Source organism: Rhinolophus sinicus, chromosome 1 (genome assembly GCF_057876585.1).
Source record: "Rhinolophus sinicus isolate RSI-liver-muscle chromosome 1, RSI-T2T, whole genome shotgun sequence".
Taxonomy (NCBI): domain Eukaryota; kingdom Metazoa; phylum Chordata; class Mammalia; order Chiroptera; family Rhinolophidae; genus Rhinolophus; species Rhinolophus sinicus.
The window spans coordinates 122,052,075-122,075,895 of record NC_142501.1 but is presented as its reverse complement, the minus strand read 5'-3'; the positions used below and the strand labels follow the sequence as shown (position 1 = coordinate 122,075,895).

Genomic DNA, 23,821 nt, shown 5'->3' with positions numbered 1-23,821 from the left:
ACTATTCACGTAAACCACCTGCTTTGTAGAGAATTAAAACATTCATATTTATATTTGTCTCATATTTTACCTAGTTGAAATTGTATATTGTAATAAAAATGTTATAATGCCAATCTTTTATTTCATTTAAATAAGTAAAAACATTATAAATTTTAATTATTTGTTCTCTTATGATGGGACAAATACTGGATAAAATTTAACACAGATTTTTTACATAGACTAACTCAAAAATTCATTCATTCGTGCCTATATCCTGCAGTTTAGATAGCAAGCATTTTAGATAAATCTAAGGAAAATATTTCCAAATCACCTTTCAAAATGAGCAACAGATACTGCAGAAAAGAAAAATGAAATGTAGGAGTGAAATGCTTCTATAGTTTAATCTATAGAGACAAAGAGTGGTTGGGGAGTTGGGGAGAAATGGAGTAACTGTTAATGGGGTCCAAGGTCTTGTTAGGGTGATGAAAATGTTTGAAAATTGATTGTGGTAAAAACCCATGAATTGTACACTTTAAGTGGGTGAATTATATGCTATGTGGATTACATCTCAATAAAGCCATTATTTAAAAAAAGAAAGTAAAGTGCACACTTCTAAATATATAATGTGAGTGTCTCAACAAGTGTTCTGAGTATATATCACATATCTAAGTCTAGTTGTTTAAAAAAATTGTTATATTAATATTTAATTAACCCAAAATTGCTATTTTCCCCAAAACCTAAAAACACTAATATCCAATTGATATCCTCAAATGATCTTCCTCAGAGGAAACTTGAAAATATCTAAAATACTGGAAGGCAATTGAAGAATGTAAAACCAGCACAAATTTTTAAAACCCCCAAAGCTAAGCTTCTAATCCATTTTAAAATTTGTGAATATGTCAGAGTAAAAACATTCCATCTGCCAAGAAACGTAACATCAGTGTCCAAAACTTATATTTTATTTCAGAAATATATTTTATACTAATAGAGAAAGAAATTAAGACTTGAATGAACATTTTCTATTTTGAGATGGGATTACTTATCAAAACTTGATAATTTTTCATCCAACTCATAAGAAATTCCTCCACAAATACCAACGAACACTGTAATGGAAATACTATGTACCTTGTTTTCTAAGGCCTTAAAATCAGTATGTAGTTTGGACACACATTGTTTTTATTCTTTAAAAAAGAAAGGTGTATTTGGAGTGGCAGGTTAGCTCAATTGGTTAGAGCGTTGTGCTGGTAACACTATGGTTGCTGGTTCGATCCCCGTATGGGCCACTGTGAGCTGCACCCTCCTTTAAAAAAAAAAAAGACAGGTGTGCAAATTTGCTCTTCTTTAAAAGAAAATGGTAATAACTGCATCCTCAGATTAAGTTAAATTCACTACTTCTGAAGTCTCCCTTCCCAGTTCTGAGATTCCCATTCTATAAAAAAGAAAGCACTTTAGCTCCTGACATCCATCACTCAATGCCAGATTCATAAATGGGAAGAGGGCGAATTGGTAAATAATAAGAAGAGTATAAGAACCACCAAAAAATTACCAAGATTGTTTCAACCTCAACTCCTTACCACATCAAGTGGAAAAGGTCAGAAACTTCCATGCCCAGAAAAGTATCTTATTAGTGTCCTCCGCTTTTTGTAAATCAAAAAAACTCACCGATTGTTAACACCCAGAAATAAACTAAGATGATCCCCAAGTCACTGGTGGCACCACCAACTCCTCTTCTCTTCAGTCACTAAAGCTGAGGAAGTGGCCTGAAGCGGCCACTGATCAGCCTCATCCAGCAGCCCAGGGCAGCTCAGCCAACCCACTCCTGCAGCAGCACGACTGCGGCGGCGACCTTCCGCCGTCTTCTCCGCAGGAAGTTCCCAGTCCGCAGTAGCAGGGTCTCCACCAGAAAGCTTGGGGTGCAGCAGCGGGCGCCTCCCTCCCTAATCTAAAGCGGCAAGGCGACCCCTTGCCCCCCACTCCCTCTCCCTCGCCCCAGCGCAGCGAGTTGCGTTCCGAGCCTGATTCCTTGCCACAGGAAGTCCTCTGACACACTGCGGCAGAAGGGAGCGGGCATGAAGGGGGAGGGGTCTCCACGTGCCCAAACCCACCCACAGCCACCATGACACGACCGAGGGGCGCACACCCAGCCCCCCACAGGCCCCCCGGAGGCCCCGCACCCCCTTCCTCCAAACACCGCCTCGGAAAGTCTCCAGACCCACGGCTCCGGGCGCAGGCTGCAGCCAAATGACACTTGAGAGAGTGAGCGCCGAATCACATGACAGTCCAGGCCACACGCACTTTCTCCCACATGCACAACGCACACCCCCCTGCGCCCCGCCGCAGACCCTCGGAGTCAATCCCGGGCCGCAGAACGGGGCGGGGCGGGGGGAGGGGCGAGAGGGAACTGGCAGTTGCAGCCAAGGTGGGGGAAGCGGTGACTGTTGGAAGCAGGCCGGGTTCGGCCAGGCGGGCGGTTGGGTGTTTACCTTGATGCACCGCGACGCTGCAGCCGTGCCCGTCGCAATAAACCAGCGGGTTCTCGGCCCAGCCTCTCTCGTCTGAGCAAACGCAACAGCCTCCAATCATCTCCTTCATACTATGGGAGACCTCGTCCTCCAGTGACACGGGCCGGTCGCTAGAGACCATCTAAGAGGGAGTTGGGGGGGACCATTAAAAAACACTTGCAAGCCAGTTAGTGCTGCCCCCCCACACACACACACACACACAGCAACCCGCGCCCCCGCTCCCTCCCGGCGCCCCAGGCACCCGCCCGCCGCTCGGCCGCTCGCTCACTCGGGCTTTGCCGCTCAGTCACTCACGTTCCGCACAGGAGTCAGGAGCCATGTCCTTGCTGACTCCCCCCACCTCCCCTCCACCGCCTCCTCCGCCTCCTCCTCCTCGTCTTCTTCCCTCCCCACCTCCACCCGGCCGCTAACGCTGGAGCCCGGAGAGGGCACACATAATCAAGTAGGCCTCCGCACAGGCGCACTGGGGGAGCTCCCGCTGGGCCAGGGGCAGCGAGGGAGGGGAACCGGGCTACGCTTCCTCCTCCGAGCGTCACTCGGCGTGCGCGCTCGCCCTGAGGCCGGCGTGAGGGAAACTGCCCGGGAGAGGCGAGGCCTGCGTGCGCGCCGCCGCGTCTGGCCCGCAGCCTCGGCCTACCTCCGGGCGCTTTCCCCTCCTCTGCGCCGCTCGCCGCCGCTGAAGTGTGCTGGGAGGTGGGAGCGAGTGTGGCCGGCGGCGCGTCGAGGACGAAACGAGCCAACGGGAGGGCGCGGGGGCGCGCACGCGGGGGCGTGGACGTTAAGGCTGCCTCTGCAGCGCTAGTCGCGCGGGTTGCGTGTGCACGCCGTGAAGAGGCCTCAGGGGGAGGGGAGGAGAATGCCGAAGGCCTGAAGGGAGGGCGTCCTGTCAAGAGTAGCTGGAGGGGTCTCCCGGGGGCATCTTCCTGCACTGAGAACCTACCTGCCGGCCTTTTCCTCCAGAACTAGCCCGTGGGTAACAAGGCTAGGGCAAGTATGCCAGCTCACATGAAGGGTGCAATGAAGCATGGCCTCCTTCAGTTGGCGGTGCTAACTTCACTGTACCGCCCCAGCGTTTCCACCCATTAAATTCACATCCTGGACTCGACCCAAAGTTCAGCCAGTGGAAGGGCCACCAAATCTGCCGCCCATTTACACAGCACATTGGCCCCAGTGACAAATGGAAGTGCATCACAGACTGAAGGTCAAAAGCCTGGGTGCTGGATATACTCCGAGAGGGAACACCAAGGCTACCCTCACCTTGCCTTGTAGGAGTGCAAATGGTTGTTAAACATGGAGTGCAAATGGAAATATAATGTGATGATCTGGAAAATGCAGTTATACGATACTAAAGAATGAAGGAACGCAAGTTCTAGTCAGTCACCAAATCATACTTAACACCACGAGACTATAGTCCAATTTTGACTGAGGATTTCTCTGATCTGGCTCTGTAATATAAATTTACTCTTAAAAATTTAAGGTCACTTTTTTTTTAAGGTCATTTAAGTGGCAGAAAGATGGGGGCTCGCTCCTCACATACAAACAGAAAATGGATTAGGTCTGTCTGAATAGATTAATTAGCTGGATACTGAGTAGTTTTGAGCTGTAAAAACTTCCACAGTTGCCCTATCCCCTATGTATCCTTGTATGCCCAATACTGATTTTAGGCAAAAAGTGCCTAATTGTAAAAGTTTAGCATGAAATAGAAATATACATTGTTTAAATGTATACTTATAAGGCAAATTCATGGCTTTGGTTATTAATACCTTGCAGGTACAAAATGGTTGCTTATCAGGAATTAGCAATATAAAGTGAAGATCTTGAAAAAGAGATTATATACAATGCCAAAGGATGAAGGAAGTTCTCCTGGACAGTCACCCAAAGAGAATGGTTTAAGATTTAAAAACATTCCAAATGTTCTCATAAAGGAAAAAAATGGTAGCATGACTTTTTACTATTTCAAATTAATCTCTAGAAATATATTTAAGAATTATAATACAATGCAAGCATATATTAGCAAATATATTCAAACATTCCAAAACTCAGTGAGAAACCAACAGTAACGGAAATCTATTAAAAGTTTAAGATAGGGAAAATATGTACACTAAAGAGACACGCAAAAATGAGAATTCTTTTTTAGCTCTATTACTGAATTTAGAAAATATGACTATAAGATTACATACTTATAAAATGCAAATGCTTTTGGGGGGAATGGCCACAATAAATTTCTGAACATATAATGATTATGTTCTTAAAATGTCATTGATATTTATAAAACTAAAACTGCCTTCCAACAAACCTATATTGTTTTGCGTATCTTAGCTGTGTATTTTATCTTTACCTTTTACAAAGGATACCACTTTAATATCCAACTCCTGCTCAGGTTCCGACTCCTAATGAAGAGGAACTCTGAGTTAAAATCATTGTGAAACTTCCCTTCCCAAACACTGCAGTCAAACCTTAATGAACTAAATTATTTCAAAATACATTCTTTTTGTTTTTAATGCATTAGAGCTTACTTCTTGTGATAGAATTACTTTATATGTAAAGAAGGATGGGTATTTTACCCTATTCTGTAATACTTAATAAAAGAAATGTAAGTAAACACTTGCTATTTCCAAAACAAACAAAAAAATCACTTCTAAGCAACTTTTGAAATTTAGAAAAATAGAGAAAATACACTGTTTTGTAAAAACAGGACTATATATAAATAATAGCATCAGATGCAGCAATTTTATCAAAGATGTTCGTATAAATGTGGACAAAATGAGTCAAATTATTTAAATCTGACATTTAACATATTAAATATTCAGTTATTAAAATCATAAGAAAAAACATAATGGGTATAAGTGGGTCATTCTAATTTTAACTCGTGTACCAGATATAGAACTTTTTCTTATGTTATATACCAGAAACTTAATATAGTTCTATAAAATATTAACTGAAAAGGAAGAATAGCAAATATTATAAAACAGTTCAGATATACAACTATTCATTCAGTAAACATTTATTGAACATTTATTGTGAGCCAAGGACTCTTGGATACAGGAAATAGAGCAGTGAGCAAGTTATATTTATCCTTTGTGTGATATATATATACACATATATATGACAATTGGCTAAATATCCTAATTCTCAGACCTCGGAATGGCTAAAACTTATAATTAAATTGCCACAATTGTTAAAGTTCAAGTAAGTTTTTAAATATACATGGTAAAGAAAAAAAGTCCAGCGGATTTATAGACTAACTTCATAGAAAAGGACAATTTCAATCTTAAAATAATGTTACCCTTTAAATCTGATTCTGTATTTTCAAAATATCTTATGAAAAAGTGTATCTAGTGCCTGTAGAATAAAACAAAAGCCTGCTGTCTACAGTATTCTTCTTTACATAACAGCAGCTAACTCAGTACTGGCTTATCTATTTCTCTAACTAATCATCTGAGGCAAACCACAAAAAATTCAAGAATTTTATGATATAACCTGTAACACTACTATAATGGGAAATTGTATTTTTTTTCCTCTATGGATATTTTCTTATAATTTTCTTTATCCCTTAACCTAGGCACCAAATTTTTGGATTTGCTTTTCCACAATCATTTACATAAGTAGATAACTACTACATAAGTAGAGATTATGAAACACAAATTTGGTTCATGGGTTAGTATTGGTTATATTTATTCTTTTATACTAAAGTTTTATTTGCCTTCTGTTTGTGCACATTATATTCTGTCTATATATCCATTGTTGGGATATATTTCTATAATGAGGTATGGAAATTGTGATATATTCCCATAAAGATTAGATGCACGTTCCTTAACTCAGGTTGTTCACTTCCACAAAGTATTTAAAATTTTGTATTGGTTCCGATACTAAGGTTTTTTAATAAAAAGCAATTATTAGAATTCATTTATGTACTGAACCTCATCAGAAACTATAATCTTGTTTCTAAATAAATTAGTTGGACAATGCAAAAAGGCAATTTCTTATGATCTGTACAAACTTTGAAATACATCCTCTTTTACATAAAGGAATCTCTGAATAAAATTTTTTTTTGCTCAATGGGTACCCAAGGTTTAATTGAAAAGTTTATTATCAGCCATATATTTATGCTAGCATGATTAAAATATTGACGTATTTATGCAACTACTTTATTTGTCTTACAATAAGTGAGTACTGTGTCTTTATAGATATAAACCCACACATGGCACCTATAGTATGGAGTACTATTAGAGATTTCATTAAAAAGTATTCATTTCAATTATGTTTTCAATTGATATTTCATTAATGGCTTTTGGGAAATTACATTTAATGAAGTGTGCTAATCTTACTAGGTGATTTTTTTTTTTTACTCACCATACCATCTAGCAAGTGTTTTACACGTAGTAGGCCCACAATAAATATTCATTAATGTACAATATTGAAGTTTAATGGCTTATTGAAGACTGAACTTTACTCTTCAAAGTAAAGCAAGACTTTATTTTGTATGTACAACTGAACTAAAATTTCTAAATGATGATTAACAGAAATTTTCAACTAAATTGGTTTCTTTAAAGATTTTCAATAGTTGAAATTAATATAGGTGAAAACTTTTTATTTGCCAAGTAATTTAGAATTGTCTGTAAATAGCCCTCAAATATTAACCACCTTTTCATGTAAATGTCATCATTTTCTTACAAAACAAATTCTTACTTAGAATCAATCATAATTAATATTATTGTTAGATACCCTTAATTGTTGAAAAGTTTAGTTAGGTAATTCTAAAATTAAATTGTGTGTAATCTAAATTTTAAATCTTTTTAAGAATCAAAGCCTAATATTTACTTTAAAGAGTTTGGTCTGGTTAATCTTGCGTTTGGCTTCAGAGCTACTCCTTTGCTATAAAATTGATATATATTGGTTTTGTTTACATTTTTGGGTAAAACACCATGTAATTACCAGTAGAAAAATAATATCTAAAAGATGCCTTTAGATCTTCAAAGCATTACATAAACCTCAATAACATTTCAGTGTTGGACTATTGTTTTTTCCATAATGCAACAATACTTAAAAGTGTCACGCTTTGACTTTTCAGAGTATCATCAATATAATGTAAGAATAGGAGTGTAAGGTCCATGTTCCCATTTTTTTACTGACACTGAAGATTTGCATTTCTGTTATAATTAAAGTGTGATTAAAGTGACATATGTGGATATCTGATTATAGGATGCATAGGGTTATCTAAGTGAGAAGATTCTGAACATGGAAAAGAGGAAAATCAGTTTTTAAAATGGAAGAGAACCTTGAAAGAAACGAAACATGTCTTGGACCGAAAAAAAAAAGAAGATATTAAACTAAATTGCTAAATACTATTTGGACCAAAAAAAAACACATCAGTTTTTAAGATTTAAATGTTTTCCTCTCCGAAAGGGGCCACTGCTTACCAAATCCAGAAACAAGCCCAAGAATATGTTAATTAACCGCATTGTGTCCCAGAAAGAATGAAGTTGACAAATTCATTTTTTTATTCCTTCAATTAATAAACTGTTTGCCTAGTACACCTTAGATTTTTAAAAAATATAATGTGTATATTTACCTCTTGAAATTGTACAGTAACAATGCCAAGGACCAACATGGACCCATAGGGTGAATCTTATGAAGCTTACATTCCTGGTGAATTAAACACACAAGCCCCCAACACTTTTTGTCAGCCTCACTTTACTATGGTGCTTAAGAGCTACAATGTAGGTAATTTTTATATGGTGGCACTTTACCTCAATTAAAAAAGCAATAATCTTTGGTGCAAGCAGAAGTGGAAAATACAATGACATAAAATTAAAGAAAAGTATTTCAAACACTGACCAGGAACATTACATGTCCCTCTCCATCCCTACCCCCATTCATGCCCTTTTTTCCGCCCATTTGTTGTTTTTCTCGAAAGTATATAATGACTTGTAACATATTTACTATAAATGAAACCCAAAAAAGCCAGAAACACTAAAATGTGTAAAAAGATGCACCTTCTACAATCAACTACATAACAAATAAACTTATAAAGCTATTCTAAATATTCACTTATAAATAAAAATTGTAAATTGAATCCAAGTAGTTAGGGAGGAAGGACCATGGGAGGATGAGTGTGTAAGGAATGAACAGATTGAGAATACTTAATTTTCAATACCAATTTTTTTTCTGTTCAAACCTTTCCATAGTTACACCTCAAATGATTTCTTATTTAAGAATTTCTCCCTATACCTCAAAATACCCAAATGATTTCCATGAGGAAATGCAGGTTTAGGAAGAAGATTCAAAAGAATTAAAAAGCAAACCACTTCTATAGCATTTCAAATGCAAAATCACAACCACCACTACCTTTAACGGACTCTTAAAGGTTTTCTGCAAACAGATGCCATTTATGAGCATCATCTATTAACTTCTTTCTTGTAATTCAAAACTCTTGTCAAATGATGTTTTCATGATGACGTGTAAATATAATATTCCATTAGAGATCAATTCTAATTGGTTTTTTAAAATCCACCTTGGGAAACAGTGCTGCATAATACACAGACAAGTAATGGGTATTTTAGAAGGAATTTCCGCAAAGTCTATTATAAATCTAAGTGTAAATTGCTCCCTTGCCCTAGCAAGGTTTGGGCCAAAGGATTGAAATTATTTCTTCATGAGTTTTCACACACGATGACTTTGGTCTTGTCTTCAAGACGCGCCATCACTTGTTGGAAATCTTCATTTTTTGAAACTGTGACGTTTGCCAGAAATGTTTTCCACATGCCTCACAAAGGAAAAGGGGTAGTTTCGTACGTGGGTTATTTATTTCCAAAACAGAGTTTAAAAGCAAACGACACGTTTTTCCCTTTTGAATTTCACTGTTATTTTGAAAATGCATTTCACGTTAAGAAATCAAGCCTGTTTTTGTTAGGGGTAGCTCAGCCCTTTTAAAATTAAGAGCTCTTGCACACAACAAAGAGCTGAATAATAACAAATAGACAGGGAAACGTGCTTTTCCGAACTCCTTTGAACCCCGACATTCATTTTCGAATCCATACATTAAAAGATATTTAAAACATGATCGAAACTACTCTAACTCTCCGGATCCAGAAAAAAAACTGCCCACACTGTCTCTACCTAGTTATCACTTTATAAGCATATCTAAGCTGCTTTCCCTCTTCTTTAATGTGAGTTGCAGGCTTGCCCAGCTTCCTCCAATTTAGCGGCACGTTGTAAAGCGTCCTCTCTATGTGCTCTGGAGTTAGGAACCCCTCGCTGGCCGAGTCTGATGCTAAAACTTGCTGCGCCGACCTGACCCGAGGGTTGGAGTTCGGGGAGGTGGGGGTGGGGGGTGAGTTGGATCGCAATACCCCTCCCTCAAGAAGGGCGCGCCCGGCGAACAGCCGCACGAGGGCCGAACAATAGGGGCTGCCCGGCGAAGGGAGCCTGGCTCCCGCTTCCTCTGCTGCGCCGGCCGCGCGCCGGACCCCCGCCCACCGCCGCCCTTCCCGTCCGCGTTTCCGCGCTCGCCCTGCCTGCCGTAGCCGGCCTCCCGAGCGCCGCGGCCCGCGCACGGCCCGCTGCTTCCTTCCCCTCCCGGGCTGGCCCTCCTTCCTTGCTCGGACTCCGACACCTAGGCGCTGCCTTCGGCGACTCCAGCTTCCACTGCGGCCGCCTTCCCGCTATTTCATTTACATATTTTTTAAATTTCCCCTTTATTTTCGGAAGTGGTTTTGATGCCTCACTTTCACCTTAATTTTAATTTGCCATTTTTTTGCCGGAAAATATTCTAAAGGAAACCCCAAATCTAAAAGGAAATACAGCAAATCCAACAAAACCTTTACGTTTAAATACATCTAGTATTTTTTATTTTAATGCTCCGATGAAACTGCAAAACAAAACTCCCCTCTCTTTTAAAAATACTGTTATTTTAAACTCTCCATCAAATGTTTTTCGACGAGAGGGCAGAGAATGTGTCCGGCAGCGCGCAGCAAATCAGAGGTTTTATCTTACGCCTCTTGGGACAGGGAAAAAAGTGGAAGGTGGACGAGGGAGCTTCTAGGGAAGAAAAGCAACACAATTCGCTAGGGACGCAGCCGGGCCAGGCCGGGGGGAGGCGTGGCGGGGCGTCGAGGGCCCGCGTGCTCCGAGCCGGGGAGCAGGTCTGGGAAGGAGAGGAGGATTTAAATAGCGGGGCCGGGTGGGCGTTGGGCCCGCGCATGACGGTACTTTATGAGCAAAGATGGGACAGCGGAGATTACTTTGCTTTCTCATCCCCCAAGAAAAAAATAAAGTTGGAAGGAGGCGGAGAGAACAGCTATCCTCATTTCCTCCCTGGTTTCCACGCAAGGACCCGGGCCAAGGCGGGCAGGGAGAGGGCGCGGGACGAAGCGGACCAATGGCAGTCAACAGGTCCAGGCCTTGGCCGGGCCGCCGGGCCCTCCCTTCTTTCCTCCCCTTCCCCTCTGTCCCCAACCCCCTCCCCTTGATCCCCTCCCCCGCAGGCCCGGCCCGGCAGGGGAGGCCAGCGCTGCACTCCCCGCCTCACCGGCCGCACCGCGGCCGCCTGGGCCCTGACTCTCGGGCTGGGGGTGGGGCGGGGGTTCCCTGCCGGAGAATCCTCCCCCGGGGCTGGCGGCGGGGGGGAGGGGATGGAGATCGGGGAATGGAGGATTAAGGAGGACTCGAGCGCGGCACGAGCGCGGCCCGCGCGAGGGATCCTGGGTAAAAAGTGGCCGCGCGGCACCGGGAGAGCGCGGAGAGGAGCCGGGGTCAGAGGTCAGGTCCCTGGAGCCCCGCGTGCAGAGCCCCCCACGTGAACGCAGCGAGCAGGAGGAACCTTTTTGTTTTCGATTGCGCCAGCATGCTCCCCTATTGACCGACCTGCTTTTCCCGGGCCGCTGGAGAGTAGCTCCATCCCAGATCTCCTAACCCCACCCCCCTGCCACCACCAACACAGAACCCAACTCTACCCTTCCTCTCAACTCACTTCCCAGCCCCCCGTACCGGCTTGCAATAACGCAGTAAATTTGCTTTAACAAGTGGGGGTGGTTGCATTTACTCCTCCCTCTCCTCTCTCCTCCCCCTCCTCTCGCTGCGGCTCTTGACACTACTACAAACCAGGACTATAAACATAAACATGTGTCACTGTAACTGGGCAGGTAATATACGGATTTGGGGGTGGGGTGGAGGGGGCTAGGTTGTCGCTTGGGGGGCAGTAAAAAATGTGTCTTTCACGTGCTGGCCGGCTTTGGGGGCTTCCCCCACACACCGATTCATTTATACATTGCCATCGGCACTCGGTCACTCATTCAGCCACACAGACCCACAAAGGCAGACTTGCCGATAACCACCGTACCCCAAAGCAAATACATTTAAAAACGAAGCCCTCTCCTTGCCCGGCCACCTCTGCCATTTCTTCTATCGGCAAAAAGTATCGTCAATACTTGAATCCCCTTTCCTTTTTAAAAATTATTTTCCAGATAGTAATGGAGAACATTTTCGACCTAAATGGTACACCGCCTCTCTTCCCATAGACACTACCTACACATTTTGTGCGCCGAAACCCTTTCAGACAGCGAGAAAGGCGATTTAAATGTCTGAGTTCGAAATCTGGGGTGTAAAGGTTATTTCTTGGGCTTCCCCTTCCTGATGGCTTCCCTTACAACTTCTGTTGTAAGTTACTGCGACCAGCGCTGTAGAGTCGCCACAGCAAGCCTTTATTATTGTTGTTGTTGTTATTGTTATTATTATTATTATTTAATCTATGTTTACACAGCCGCTCAACTTTTTTCTAATTCTTAGTTCAACAAGCCTAGCAGCAACTACTTAAGATAGAGTAAAGCGAATCCCCTGACAAGCTTTTTGGCCTGAAACGGAGGGAGATACAGAAAATGTTCAGATGGAGAAGTGGTTCCCTTTGTTCTTTCATTGTTTCTCTACGAACTGGTGAATACAAGGACAAACACTTACCTTCTCTTCTTTTTGCTCCAAAAACCAGACGTTCCCATCAGCCTTAAAATACACAATCCACCTTGAAAGTAACTACGAATGTCGGGATAGTTTGTATTCCATTCTTTTTCGCTCTCTGCCCTCTTTTAGCGTAGGATTAGGTTGCCGAGCACGTTGCTGCAAGCTGTAGCCCCCCGCCTTAGTGAATCGGTCACGTTTAGGACCCTCTAAGTCCATCCTAATTCTGCCTGTAGAATTGAGGGTATTGGCGCTCTAAACTTTCAAAAGGAAAGGGGCCTGCAACTACCCAGCAAGCGCACAAATACCCTGAAATTTTTTATCACTGTATTTTTGTACCACTTCTCCAAATAGAATTTACCAAGAAATGTTAGATATTTCTTTGAGGAAAATTTCTTTTTAAGTTTATGCTTAGCAATGCGCTACTTAGATGGAATAAAAACAAAACCAAAAAAAAGCAAGTTTATATGGGCATTTAACGGAATGAGTGCATTTTTTATAATGTTTGTTATGCCATGTGTTTTTTAAAAAAAAACAAAACACTACTAAAACTGAGAAAGAAAGAAAATAAAAGTTTGAATTATAATGTTGAGGAATGATTTAAAGAGAGGCGTTTATTTGACATTTATGACTGTAAAAATTGGCCTCAAAAGTGAAAAGTAAGCTTTTCAAAGTAAAGACTTAATTTTCACTCTATGATTCCAAAATAAAAAAGCAACTTTTCTAGTTGCTTTTAGTGTGTGATACTTGTCAGTGTGTAGTGCCCAGCCTGGTGGGCATTACTGCCCAAACCTTGTTTAAATCTGATTATGATGTGATTTGTTGAAGCCATGAATATGAAATGATCCTGTGTATCCATAAATGTGAACTTGGGATTTTTTGATCTCCCGCTTTTTTGTGTGCGCCCAGTAGCTGCAGCAGTGGAAGACAGTGATTGGCTCCAGTGCTCCTAGAAAGATTTGGGCTGAAGCCAGAGGAACAGAACCAGAGGATTCCCTATACAGAGGCCATCAGGCCCCACATGTCTTATCTTTCCCCTCTCCCCTCATGGGTGCTCAGAATTTCAGCATGGCTTCAGCAGCCCATAGGTAGGCCTCAGGACTTAGTGTCATCACTTCAGTTTCTACACATTTGGCCCTAGTGGAAAATAAACAAAAATTGAGGCAACACAAATAAATTGTGGCTCTCGATATTTGTGTGTTATTTCATATATCAGCATTGAACTCTACTTTCTCAGGTTTCTTTTTTCCACATTCAGGATCAATTGTGAGAGGCCCTGGTGTCTCATAGGAAAATACAGCAACAAAACAAGATAATTGGGGGGAAAGACAGTTGTAGTAAGGAAAGTAGCTTTTCTTTGATAGAGTTTAATTGGAATTAAAAGATTCTTGAGCTGTAAACATTCTTTATTTATTCAGCACACATAAGCAGGCATTGTTTTATCACCATCATAATTATGGTGTCCTTTAAACTGGCTGATAGAAAAGATAAGGGAATGGGCCTGTAGATTCATATCAGGTCTCCCTCCTTTCTTTCTTTCCCTTCCTCCCTCCCTCCCCACTCTCTCACTACTACCCCCCCTTCCCCATTCCTTTCTCAGTCACTAGGGTCCCCCACAGCCCTTGAGATGAGGAGAGCAGGAAGATTGTGGCCTAACCATTTCTTACATCATGAAAGTGATTTGTACCACACTCTAATTTGATGCCATCTATAACCTTCTTGTCTCCCATGTTTATAATTGCTTTTTAGCTTGCAATATGTGTTATTTGAAGAGTTGCCTATTGCTCACCTGTATAAAATCTTGTCCACTAGGGTTTGTTGCTTTACCTTTTTGTCTAATTTAGAAAGCACACTCATGGCTTTTCAGAACAAAGCCTCACAAAAACCCCTTTACCTCCAAGGATTTGCAAATTTATAAAGGCTGCATTGAATTCAAGATGGGTCAGGGGGCATAAAAAGGGTAGAAGGTCACTGCATTTTGATTATGGGTCAGTAGACAACATGGCATATACTCTGTGTCCCAAACTTCTGTTAAAAACAGGATTTTTAAATGCCTTAAGAACAGAAGGATGTGCCCTTTTGGAGACTTGCCCTGATTTGTATGGATGAGACAAAAAAGGAAAAAAAATTAAGGAAAATATACTAAGTTATAATTTAAGTTGTTCCTTAATTTAGCCAGTTCCTCCTCCTCCATTCTCATTTTCCCCTTCCAAGAAGTAGAGAACATGTGAGATTAGATACATTTAAGTAAGGCACTGTTGACTATCACACAAGCTTTTAGTGTCTTATATCTTCAATTAATTCAGCCATATGAGACTTAAATTATTATTATTTTAGTCTTTGTTACGTTGTATTACAGTTACTTTTGGCTAACACACAAGGGGCTTCTTTTATTCTTCTAACCAGTATACTTACATTGTTGAGGCCTTTGTGATGTTCCTTGGTCTTTTCTGTCTGAATTCACTTTGAACAAAATGTGGCCAGCAGTCACTAAAACAAATGTATATGGTGAAGAGTTAGGCGGTGGGGATGGTGATGGGGGTGGGTGATCTTCATTTAAATTACGTATGTATGGATGAAAGCTTGGAAGAAAGGATTATTTTAATGCTCTTCAATACTTTAATTATATGACAGTTGTAGTGTAGAAATGCAAAAGTACTCTTAGGCTTTCCTTCAGGTTTTCAAAAGAACTTTCCCCATTAGTAAACTACTTCTGCAAATTGCTATTGCATTTCCCAGCTAACCATTTAAAAGACTGTAAATGCCGTGTGCATTACTTCGCTCCAGAGGAAAGAGGTCAGACTGAATTGTAATGGTATTTAAACATAAAATATGGTGAAAATAAATCAAAATAGAACATCTGAAGGTAAATTTAGCACATTCACACAGGATAAGTAAAGACAAATATGTTCATATCTTCATAGCCCATCACTTTAAAAACTGAAAGTGCTGACTTTTTTACAATAAATGCAGAAGTAAGTGGACATTAAGAATGTATTTCTATTTGTATTTGCCACAGAGGATTCTCCTTTAGCAGGCAGCTTTGTTTTCAAAGCTAAAATACTTTTTTCTGATAGTGTGTAGATTATGCGTTCCTCACTGAATAAATAATCACATATAACTAACAAACTCAATGTATTTCATATATATACCTAAATTCCCAATAAGTAATTCCCGGGGCCCTCAGAGATGGATATACACATAAATGTTAATTTGGGCATATCCACCAACATATATATGTGTATTTGAGAAACAGAGAAGTTGATATATCTTTTCTTAAAAAAGAATTTAAATACAGTCCATCATCTGAATTGGGTTCATCTTTGATTGTAGAGGCGGCTGACATGGTCAACAAATTTATCAAAGAAACCCCCTGGCTTTTGAAGAATAGTACTTTATACATCTGGATCTGCACATCCAGGCAAAGTAAGTAAATTATTGCATAACTTTAAGCATAATTGATAACAGACACCTTTAATTTTTCATCCCCATTCTTTTGGCCAGCTTTCACATTAATAATCTAAGCCATAAATGTTGGTAGCTATTGATCGAAATCCCCTGTGTGCATGCAAATCCATCTTAAAGTCCCCTGCCTTTCATGTGTGAGCGCTCAGGGGCCTCTGCTAGATCTTTTTATCGGGACCGACCCCCAATGTGCCTGCAGAAGACCCCGGATATGCAACGTGTGCTGATGGCCACAAGAAAGCTGTCACATTCCGTGTGTGTGTACGCGTGATTGCGAGCACTCACGCCTTCACACACACACACACACACACACACACACACACACTCAAAGATGAGGAAGTTAAAGGAACAAAAGAATGTATTAGACAAGAAGAAAAATGTGTAATAGAAGTATTAAAAATGTATAAGTGTAAAGGTGTCTGAGTCCACATATAAAGATACTCCCATAAATTGTATATATAGACAAATTCCCAATTCCCCGCCTTTATTTTTCTGTATTTGACCCAAAAGATTGTACCCTTAGTTTAAAAATAATACTTAATATTCTATTTGTTTTTAAAAAACCACCCATATTGCCAGCATTTTAAAGGTGGAAAGAAAGGAGAGGGAAAGAATGTAATTTTGAAATGGTTACTAAATCATGTTGCCATGTGCAGGAGGAATAAGTATGTGTGTTAATGTGTGTGTGTGTGTGTGTGTGTGTGTGTGTGTGTGTATGTGCAAATCTAAATAGGAATGGAGAACAACTAGAACTACCTGCCCCTTTCCCCCCAAAGGACGCTCTAGCCAACCTTTTGTAATGTCTTCTCAAAGGCTTTTTCTGAGTTTACTGTTTCTTGGCTGTTTGACTCTCTGGTGGAAATCTTAAAGCTGGGGGAGGGGAATTGCACGGGGGTGGGGTGGAAGGAAGAGGGCTGGCAGTATATAAGTGCATCAGGAGGAATTTTAAAACGACGTTATTGTCGCTGGCAGTAGAAAGACTCTGGTCATTCTACTTTAAAATACAAATACCAGCATCTGTTTTTCCTGGAAACTTTGCTTTCTGCTTAAACCTTTTGCATTTTGCCTCCGGTGAAAGTGAAAGAGAAAAACGCGGTATGATGGATCCAGATGCAAGAGAAAGCCAACTCGGTGGATGGTATTAGCTGTGACGAGGCATTGTTCATTGCTGCCTCTCGGTTACGTTTAAAGCCTGAAATATCACGAGATCTATTCAATGATCCTTCTCTCATTCAAGGGACAAAAATGTAATTTGCTGTAGCTCTGATTTCTTGGATGGAAATGCTAGCCTTAGATTTCAAAGGCAAGAACTAGACATCGCGGTTTGTACACACATTGATTAAGTTGAAGAGCGGCGATTACATCTGTGCTGAGTGCAACAGTAGTCCAGGGCTGACTTTTCAAATCCCAACCTCTGAGTTACATACTCTCTTAAATAGACTTCCTTAATTTCCGGATGCACTTCTTGAAATTCCCAATTCTCTTCAAAATTCCTGGGAAATTACAAGGGAGGTGAGGTTGGGGGTGGGGAACTATGGCCGAGATTTCATGCAAACTACATTTTTGTATGTGATTCCTCGGTTTTTATCTTTTTCTTTTTCTTTCTTTTTTTTTTTTTTTTTTTTTTTGGTTGGAGCCTTAACTGCTTGTGCTAGCCAGACCAGAGGAGGGGAAGCTGGAACTTTTTAATGTAAAGGAAGAAATTGTTCTACAGTTTTTTTCTTGCAGCCTCAGAAATATCCGTTTATTCTTTTAACCTCACGGATGTGTCTATTTTTGGAGGAACAGGAAACATATAAATGCCTGGGTTGCATTTATGTTGTAGTTGCAAACACCGAGCAGTTAAGAAGATTTTGCCGAATTGTGCAAAGCAGCCAACAAACCGCCTTGGGATCGTTTGGTAACGCGACTGGAAAGACCTTTGCTCTCATTTGGCAATATTTTGGACATCCTTGAAAATGACACCAAAATATGCCTTAATTTGACTAAGAAGAGGTTAAACAATATTGATATTCATCCAAAGTGCTTTTTTAAAAAGCATATGCTTGGCTTTCATGAAAAAAGGGGGAGGGGAGTTGTGGAAGATTCACTTGAACTACCAACCAAAAGCATCATAGACCGTTGAAATGGTCTGCATCATATATCAGCACTTTCTTTTCATCGTTATTACGTAAAACCTCTGGTAGCACCTTGGGCGTTTTACGTTTTCTTTTCTTTGCTGCAGAAGCTAACTGCTCCTTGGAATTCTGGCCTGCGGTGAACAGAACCCAGGGAAAGGCTGTGCTGGGGACTCTATGACGATCCCGCCTCCAATCCAGCCTGGTTAATTGTGAAAAGTATACACATTTCTAGCTTATCTATGCTTTGTTATGGGGCTGACGTGAAACTACCTCCTCCCCACTTCACCCCCCAGCAGAGAACCCAAATCCAGTTGAATTGTTACAGTGTTTCGGAGCTGGAACCTTGAACTGCTTCCTTGGTCAAAAAACTTTGTTTCTGATTGTAAAAAGGCATTACAGGGGGGAAAAAAAAGGAAAATCGAGAGAAATTCAAAACGTAAGTCCGTACTGGGGCGGTTCACCTCGCGGGTTTAACTTTGGAGCTCGCAGTCGGTCGGTCTCCTTCCCCATTCCCATAAGGGAAATACCAGGCTATTCTGCACATTTTCACTTAATCTCCATTTTCCAAAGGAAAAAGGGGTGGGGTGTATCTATTTAGGGTTGATAATGTTTTTTAAATGCTTTTCTTTGAAATGATAATAGCTGTAGCGGTAAAATGCAAATAAAGCAAAAAAATAGGCAATATTCCTTTAAAGGCGAATATACAGCTTTTTTTTTTTTTTTTTTGCTTTTTTTTTTTTTTTTTAAGCGTACACACACTGGTTCAGATGAAGTCTGTGAGTCAGGCTGTTTCTGAGCTCCGATAGTTTAATGGAAAGATTTATATACCGACTGTATTATTTACTTTGGGAGGGGAGGTGGCAGTATAAGGGTATGCTAATTAGTGGGAGATTTTGGGGGGAAGGGGTGGAATATCAATTTTTATTGCATCACCTGTCAGGAGTGTCCAATCAGCGTTGGCTTTAGGGGAATTAATTGATGAAGGTGTCTCCGGACGAGCTCACTTCACTCTGTCATTTTATTTGTAGCTAAAGCAGCGGCGGGAATAGCAGCTGCATTTCTTTTCTCTTTCTCCCTTCACATTCCATTATCATAGTGCTCCAATGGAGAAGGAAGGAATAGAGGGGCCCAGGTACTGATCTGCATCGGAGACTTACACCAACTCACTGGTAGATCAGAAACCGGATGGTTTTTTCCCTCTTTTTTAAAAAAACGAAAACCAAAAAAAAAGCAAGAATCAAGTCAGTGTAATTTCATGGTTTTTTTTTTTTTTTTCCAATAATTTCGCCTAGAGTTTGGCACTCCCTTCGCCGGGAATAACAGTCTTTGTTATTTTATTAGCAGGATGCCTTGAGACACACGCAGCATCTGGTGGAGGATTAACATACATACATGTGTATGTATGCGTCACGTATATATTTGCTGCAAATGGTGGGGATCATTTAGTGCCCGAGATGGGAGACCTGAAGTCAGGTTTTGAAGAGGTGGATGGCGTGAGGCTCGGCTACCTCATCATTAAAGGAAAGCAAATGTTTGCCCTCTCCCAAGTCTTCACGGATCTGCTGAAAAACATCCCGAGGACTACCGTGCACAAGCGTATGGATCATCTGAAAGTGAAAAAGCACCACTGCGATCTGGAGGAGTTGCGGAAACTCAAGGCCATCAACAGCATCGCCTTCCACGCCGCCAAATGCACGCTCATCTCCCGGGAAGACGTGGAAGCGCTCTACACCTCCTGCAAAACTGAGCGGGTCCTCAAGACCAAGCGCAGGAGGGTCGACCGGGCCCTGACCACAAAGGCCCCGCCGCCAGAGCGCGCCGCCGCCGCCGCCAGCCCCCGCCCGGCTTTCTGGAAGGACAGGCACCAACTTTGGCGGGGCCTGAGCGGAGCCGCGCGGCCCCTGCCAATCAGCGCGCAGTCCCCGCGCCCGGGCGCCGCCGCCGCGCGCCCAGCCACCCATCTACCTCAGATTTTTAGCAAATACCCGGGCTCGCACTACCCGGAAATCGTGCGCTCGCCTTGCAAACCCCCTCTAAACTACGAAACTGCTCCGCTCCAGGGAAACTACGTCGCTTTCCACTCGGACCCGGCTTATTTTCGGAGCCTGCTGTGCAGCAAGCACCCGGCCGCCGCCGCCGCCGCCGCCGCCGCCGCTGCCGCCGCCGCCGCCGCCGCGGCCGCCTACTACCAGGCGTCGGCGGCCGGGCCCCAGCCCAAGGCGGCGGCGGCGGCGGCGGGCGCGGGCGGCCCGGTGAGCCTGACCTACCGCTGCAAGCGCAAGCGCGGGGGCGCCAAGGACTGCTTGCTTGCGCCCCACGCCGGCGCCCGCCGCCTGCTGCTGCTGCCCAGGTCCTACAAAGCCAAGGCGGCGGCCGCGGCGGCCGCGGCGGCGGCGGCGGCGGCGGCGGCCGCCGGGGCCACTTGCCTTGAGAGGTTCCATCTGGTTAACAGCTTCTGCCCGCCTCCCCACCACCACCACCACCACCACCACCACCACCATCACCACCACCACCACCACCACCGGGCCCAGCCGCCGCCGCAGAGTCACCCTCATCACCACCGGCAGCAGCCCCATCCGGGCAGCTTTCCCGAGAGCTGCAGCAGCGACTCGGAGTCCAGCTCCTACTCGGACCACGCAGCCAACGACTCCGATTTTGGCTCCAGTTTGTCCAGCTCCAGCAACTCTCTGTCCTCGGAGGAAGAGGAGGAGGAGGAAGAGGAGGAGGAGGAAGAGGAGGAGGAGGAAGAGGAGGAGGGGGGAAGTGGGGCCTCGGATTCCAGTGAAGTCAGCTCGGAGGAGGAGGACTCGTCTTCGGAGTCGGACTCCAGCTCCGGCTCCAGCCAAGTGTCGGTGCAGAGCATCCGTTTCAGGCGCACCAGCTTCTGCAAGCCGCCCAGCGTGCAGGCACAGGCCAGCTTCCTGTACCATCTGGCCTCCGCCGCCGCTGCAACCAACCCCGCTGCTTTCGAGGATGCCAGCCGACTTCCCGATCTCAAAAGTAGTGTCAAAGCCGAGTCGCCGGAGGAGTGGACTCTGCAGAGCTGGGCCCCCAAAGCGTCTCCGGTGTACTGCCCGGCCAGCCTGGGGACTTGTTTCACAGAGATAAGGAACGATAGGGTATCTGCGATTACATTCCCACATTCTGAAATTTCCAGTACTGTAAAGAGAACTGACCTGACACTTAACTGCCTAGCGGAGGGGGCCTCTTCACCTAGCCCAAAGACAAACAATGCATTTCCACAACAAAGAATACTCCGAGAGGCTAAGAAATGCCTGCAAGCAACTCCTACTACACCCGGTGCAGATAACAACACAATAGCTGCTAGGTTCTTCAATCAGGATTCTTTACGAGCAGCCGCAAATTCAGAGAAAGATTCCAAAATCCCCCCTTGTACAGAATTTGCTACGGATTTGCCCTCTTTGCAGACTGACCCTGGGGTGGAAGTGGCAGCAGCAACGAAAGCGGAGAGTCCCTGCACTGACACAGGCGACAAGACACTGCCCTTTCTGCACAATATTAAAATCAAAGTCGAAGACAGTAGTGCTAATGAAGAATATGAACCTGACCTTATTATAAATAAGCTAAAGTGCGAGTGCAATGATACAAAGGGTGAGTTTTACAGTGTGACTGGAAGTAAAGAGGAGGACACCTTGCTAACCACAGCCAAGGAAGGGTTTGCATGCCCTGAAAAAGAAACTCTTTCCTTAAATCCACTGGCTCCAAGTCAGGGCCTTTCATGCACTTTAGGTTCTCCAAAACCTGAGGATGGGGAATATAAATTTGGTGCCAGGGTGAGAAAAAATTACCGGACACTAGTTTTGGGAAAGCGACCTGTACTTCAGACACCTCCAGTCAAACCAAATTTGAAATCAGCTAGAAGTCCTCGTCCGACAGGTAAAAGTGAGCTACATGAAGGAACACTGGATGATTTTACAGTTATAAACAGACGCAAAAAGGTAGCCAGCAATGTAGCATCAGCAGTGAAAAAGCCATTTAATTTCATGGCAAATTTTCCTTGTCCACCATCACTCATTATTGGGAACGATGGGGATTTGTGGCCGGCATATTCCTTAAACACCACTAAGGATTCCCAACCTCCTCACAAGGCCCATCCTATCTGGAAATGGCAGCTGGGCGGTTCTGCAATACCTCTTCCACCTAGTCACAAATTCAGGAAATTTAATTCATAAAAGTGTTTTGGAAGATATTTTCTTGAACCCCATTACCTTCCTTTTGTTGTAAACTGCACAGGATGGTTTGTACAAGTCCATTAATGTGTTACACCCCTTTTGGAGTCCTGGTTTATCGCATTTTGAAGACAGAAATCGGATTACTTTTTTTTTTTTTTTTTAAACATTGCGGGTTTTTTTTTTTTTTTTTTTGGAGTAGGGTGGGGGCGGGGTGGGAGAATGGTTGGTTTACATTCCACAGACTACTTCAGGCTAAAGACTCAAGTAAAACTCAGTTATTACGGTAGAGCTGGAACACTTTACTGTTTCAATGCTAATAATGCACCCGGTACCTCAATTCAACTGCTACAAATAAATGTCAAAAGGTTGAATAATAAATATTACAATGAGCCATTAAGTTTATGCACTAGATTTCAGACCTGAAAGTGTAACTTCATTCAGTGAAAGTTTGTTAGGTTACATGGTTACACTGAGGTAGCAAGAAGTTTCTGTGAGCCCAAAATGTTCTTTTCTGGAGCTCTTATTTGTGGGGTATCTCTTTCTTTTTCTCCCCTCATTCTGTCTCCAATGGTAGTTGCACTTAATTTTTCCTTTTTTGAGTGGAAAGATTGGGGAGTCCTGATTGAATGCTGGTAAAAGCTGCCTCATATATACTGAGTAAAATAAATATGAGATTACTTTTTTTTTCTTTTTGGTAAAAGGTGTGATTTTACTTTTACAGCCAGTCCTTGAAATGGAAAAGTCCTTTTTGTGTTCTCACCCAAAGGTTTTAAATAAGGTGACTCTTACTGTTGTCCTGCTTACCTTGTGGTCTGAACATGACTCCTCAGACTTGAAAAACAATTAAAATATTCCGCTTAAGAGCAGGATATTTTATGGTCTGACTCCTCATAGTGACAAGGCAGTAAATACACCCAAGAAAAGTAGAATGGGTCAGAGTTGCAAGAATACCCCCAAATGAAAAATAACAGTTGTTTCAGGGCTTTTTGGTACCAGAACTCAGGCACTTGGATTTTGTTACATTTTTCTTTTTCTGCATCTCTCTAAACTTCTGTTTTCAGACCATCCTGTGTATACAGCAGGAGAGTTTCTACTGCAAGTGACAATCAGAGGTGACTATCTATATTTGCACTTAAAGTCAAAGTAGTTCAACATGCAAATGGCCAGGGTCTGGCCCTTGGTAAGGGCTATGCTGGTGTGCTATGTTGTGGTGATGGAAGCAGTAAATCAAAATTATGGAAATTTGCACTGTTGAAAAGCATGCTTTAGCTTTATTTTCAATTAAAAACACTGTTTAAAATTCCTGGTTCCATACATTTCTACTTATTCCAGATTGAAGAACGGTTAACAGGAATGAATGGTTTTGTTGACATTTTCACTTGTAATGTTTTTGTCTGAAAGAAATGCATTTATTGGGTGTAGAGTTTTGTTGTAATACCATGTGATGAGGCCAGTCAGGTTCTGTGCTAAACACTGGTAGATTTCTTCCTAAATGACAACAAGACTTTACAAACTTGTTACAAATCAAGTGCAAAAAGTTCAGGTCTAAAAAACTGAAGCAGAGATCAACTGGTATTTTAATGAAAGTTAA

At 42.6% G+C, this 23,821-nt stretch overlaps 2 protein-coding genes across 19 annotated transcripts in view; one reads left to right on the top strand and one right to left on the bottom strand.

The window, feature by feature from the left end:
- The window catches only part of MLLT10 (MLLT10 histone lysine methyltransferase DOT1L cofactor), a 198,911-nt gene extending 195,355 nt beyond the window's left edge, over window positions 1–3,556 (bottom strand). For 7 of the 17 annotated variants that reach the window (XM_019755984.3, XM_019755988.3, XM_019755990.3 and 4 more), the window contains exons 1-2: window positions 2,796–3,027; window positions 2,463–2,622 (exon numbers count right to left, since the gene is read on the bottom strand). In XM_019755984.3, the coding sequence (XP_019611543.1) occupies window positions 2,463–2,622 (160 nt within the window). In that variant the 5' untranslated portion in view covers window positions 2,796–3,027. Of the gene's footprint in view, window positions 1–1,104; window positions 1,280–1,641; window positions 2,623–2,769; window positions 3,040–3,138; window positions 3,158–3,441 lie in introns of those variants that run through there. The other 10 variants (XM_074324870.2, XM_019755995.3, XM_074324864.2 and 7 more) reach the window with 9 other exon arrangements.
- Window positions 3,557–17,806: 14,250 nt separating this feature from the next.
- On the top strand, window positions 17,807–23,533 carry SKIDA1 (SKI/DACH domain containing 1). 2 transcript variants are annotated; one of them, XM_019755967.3, is made up of 2 exons: window positions 17,807–19,278; window positions 19,382–23,533. In XM_019755967.3, the coding sequence occupies exon 2, from the start codon at window positions 19,492–19,494 to the stop codon at window positions 22,228–22,230; it is 2,739 nt and encodes a 912-aa protein (XP_019611526.3). In that variant the 5' UTR covers window positions 17,807–19,278; window positions 19,382–19,491; the 3' UTR covers window positions 22,231–23,533. The 2 variants fall into 2 exon arrangements, with proteins under 2 accessions (XP_019611526.3, XP_019611527.3); XM_019755968.3 differs by having other exon boundaries at window positions 19,379–23,533.
- Window positions 23,534–23,821: the final 288 nt, after the last annotated feature.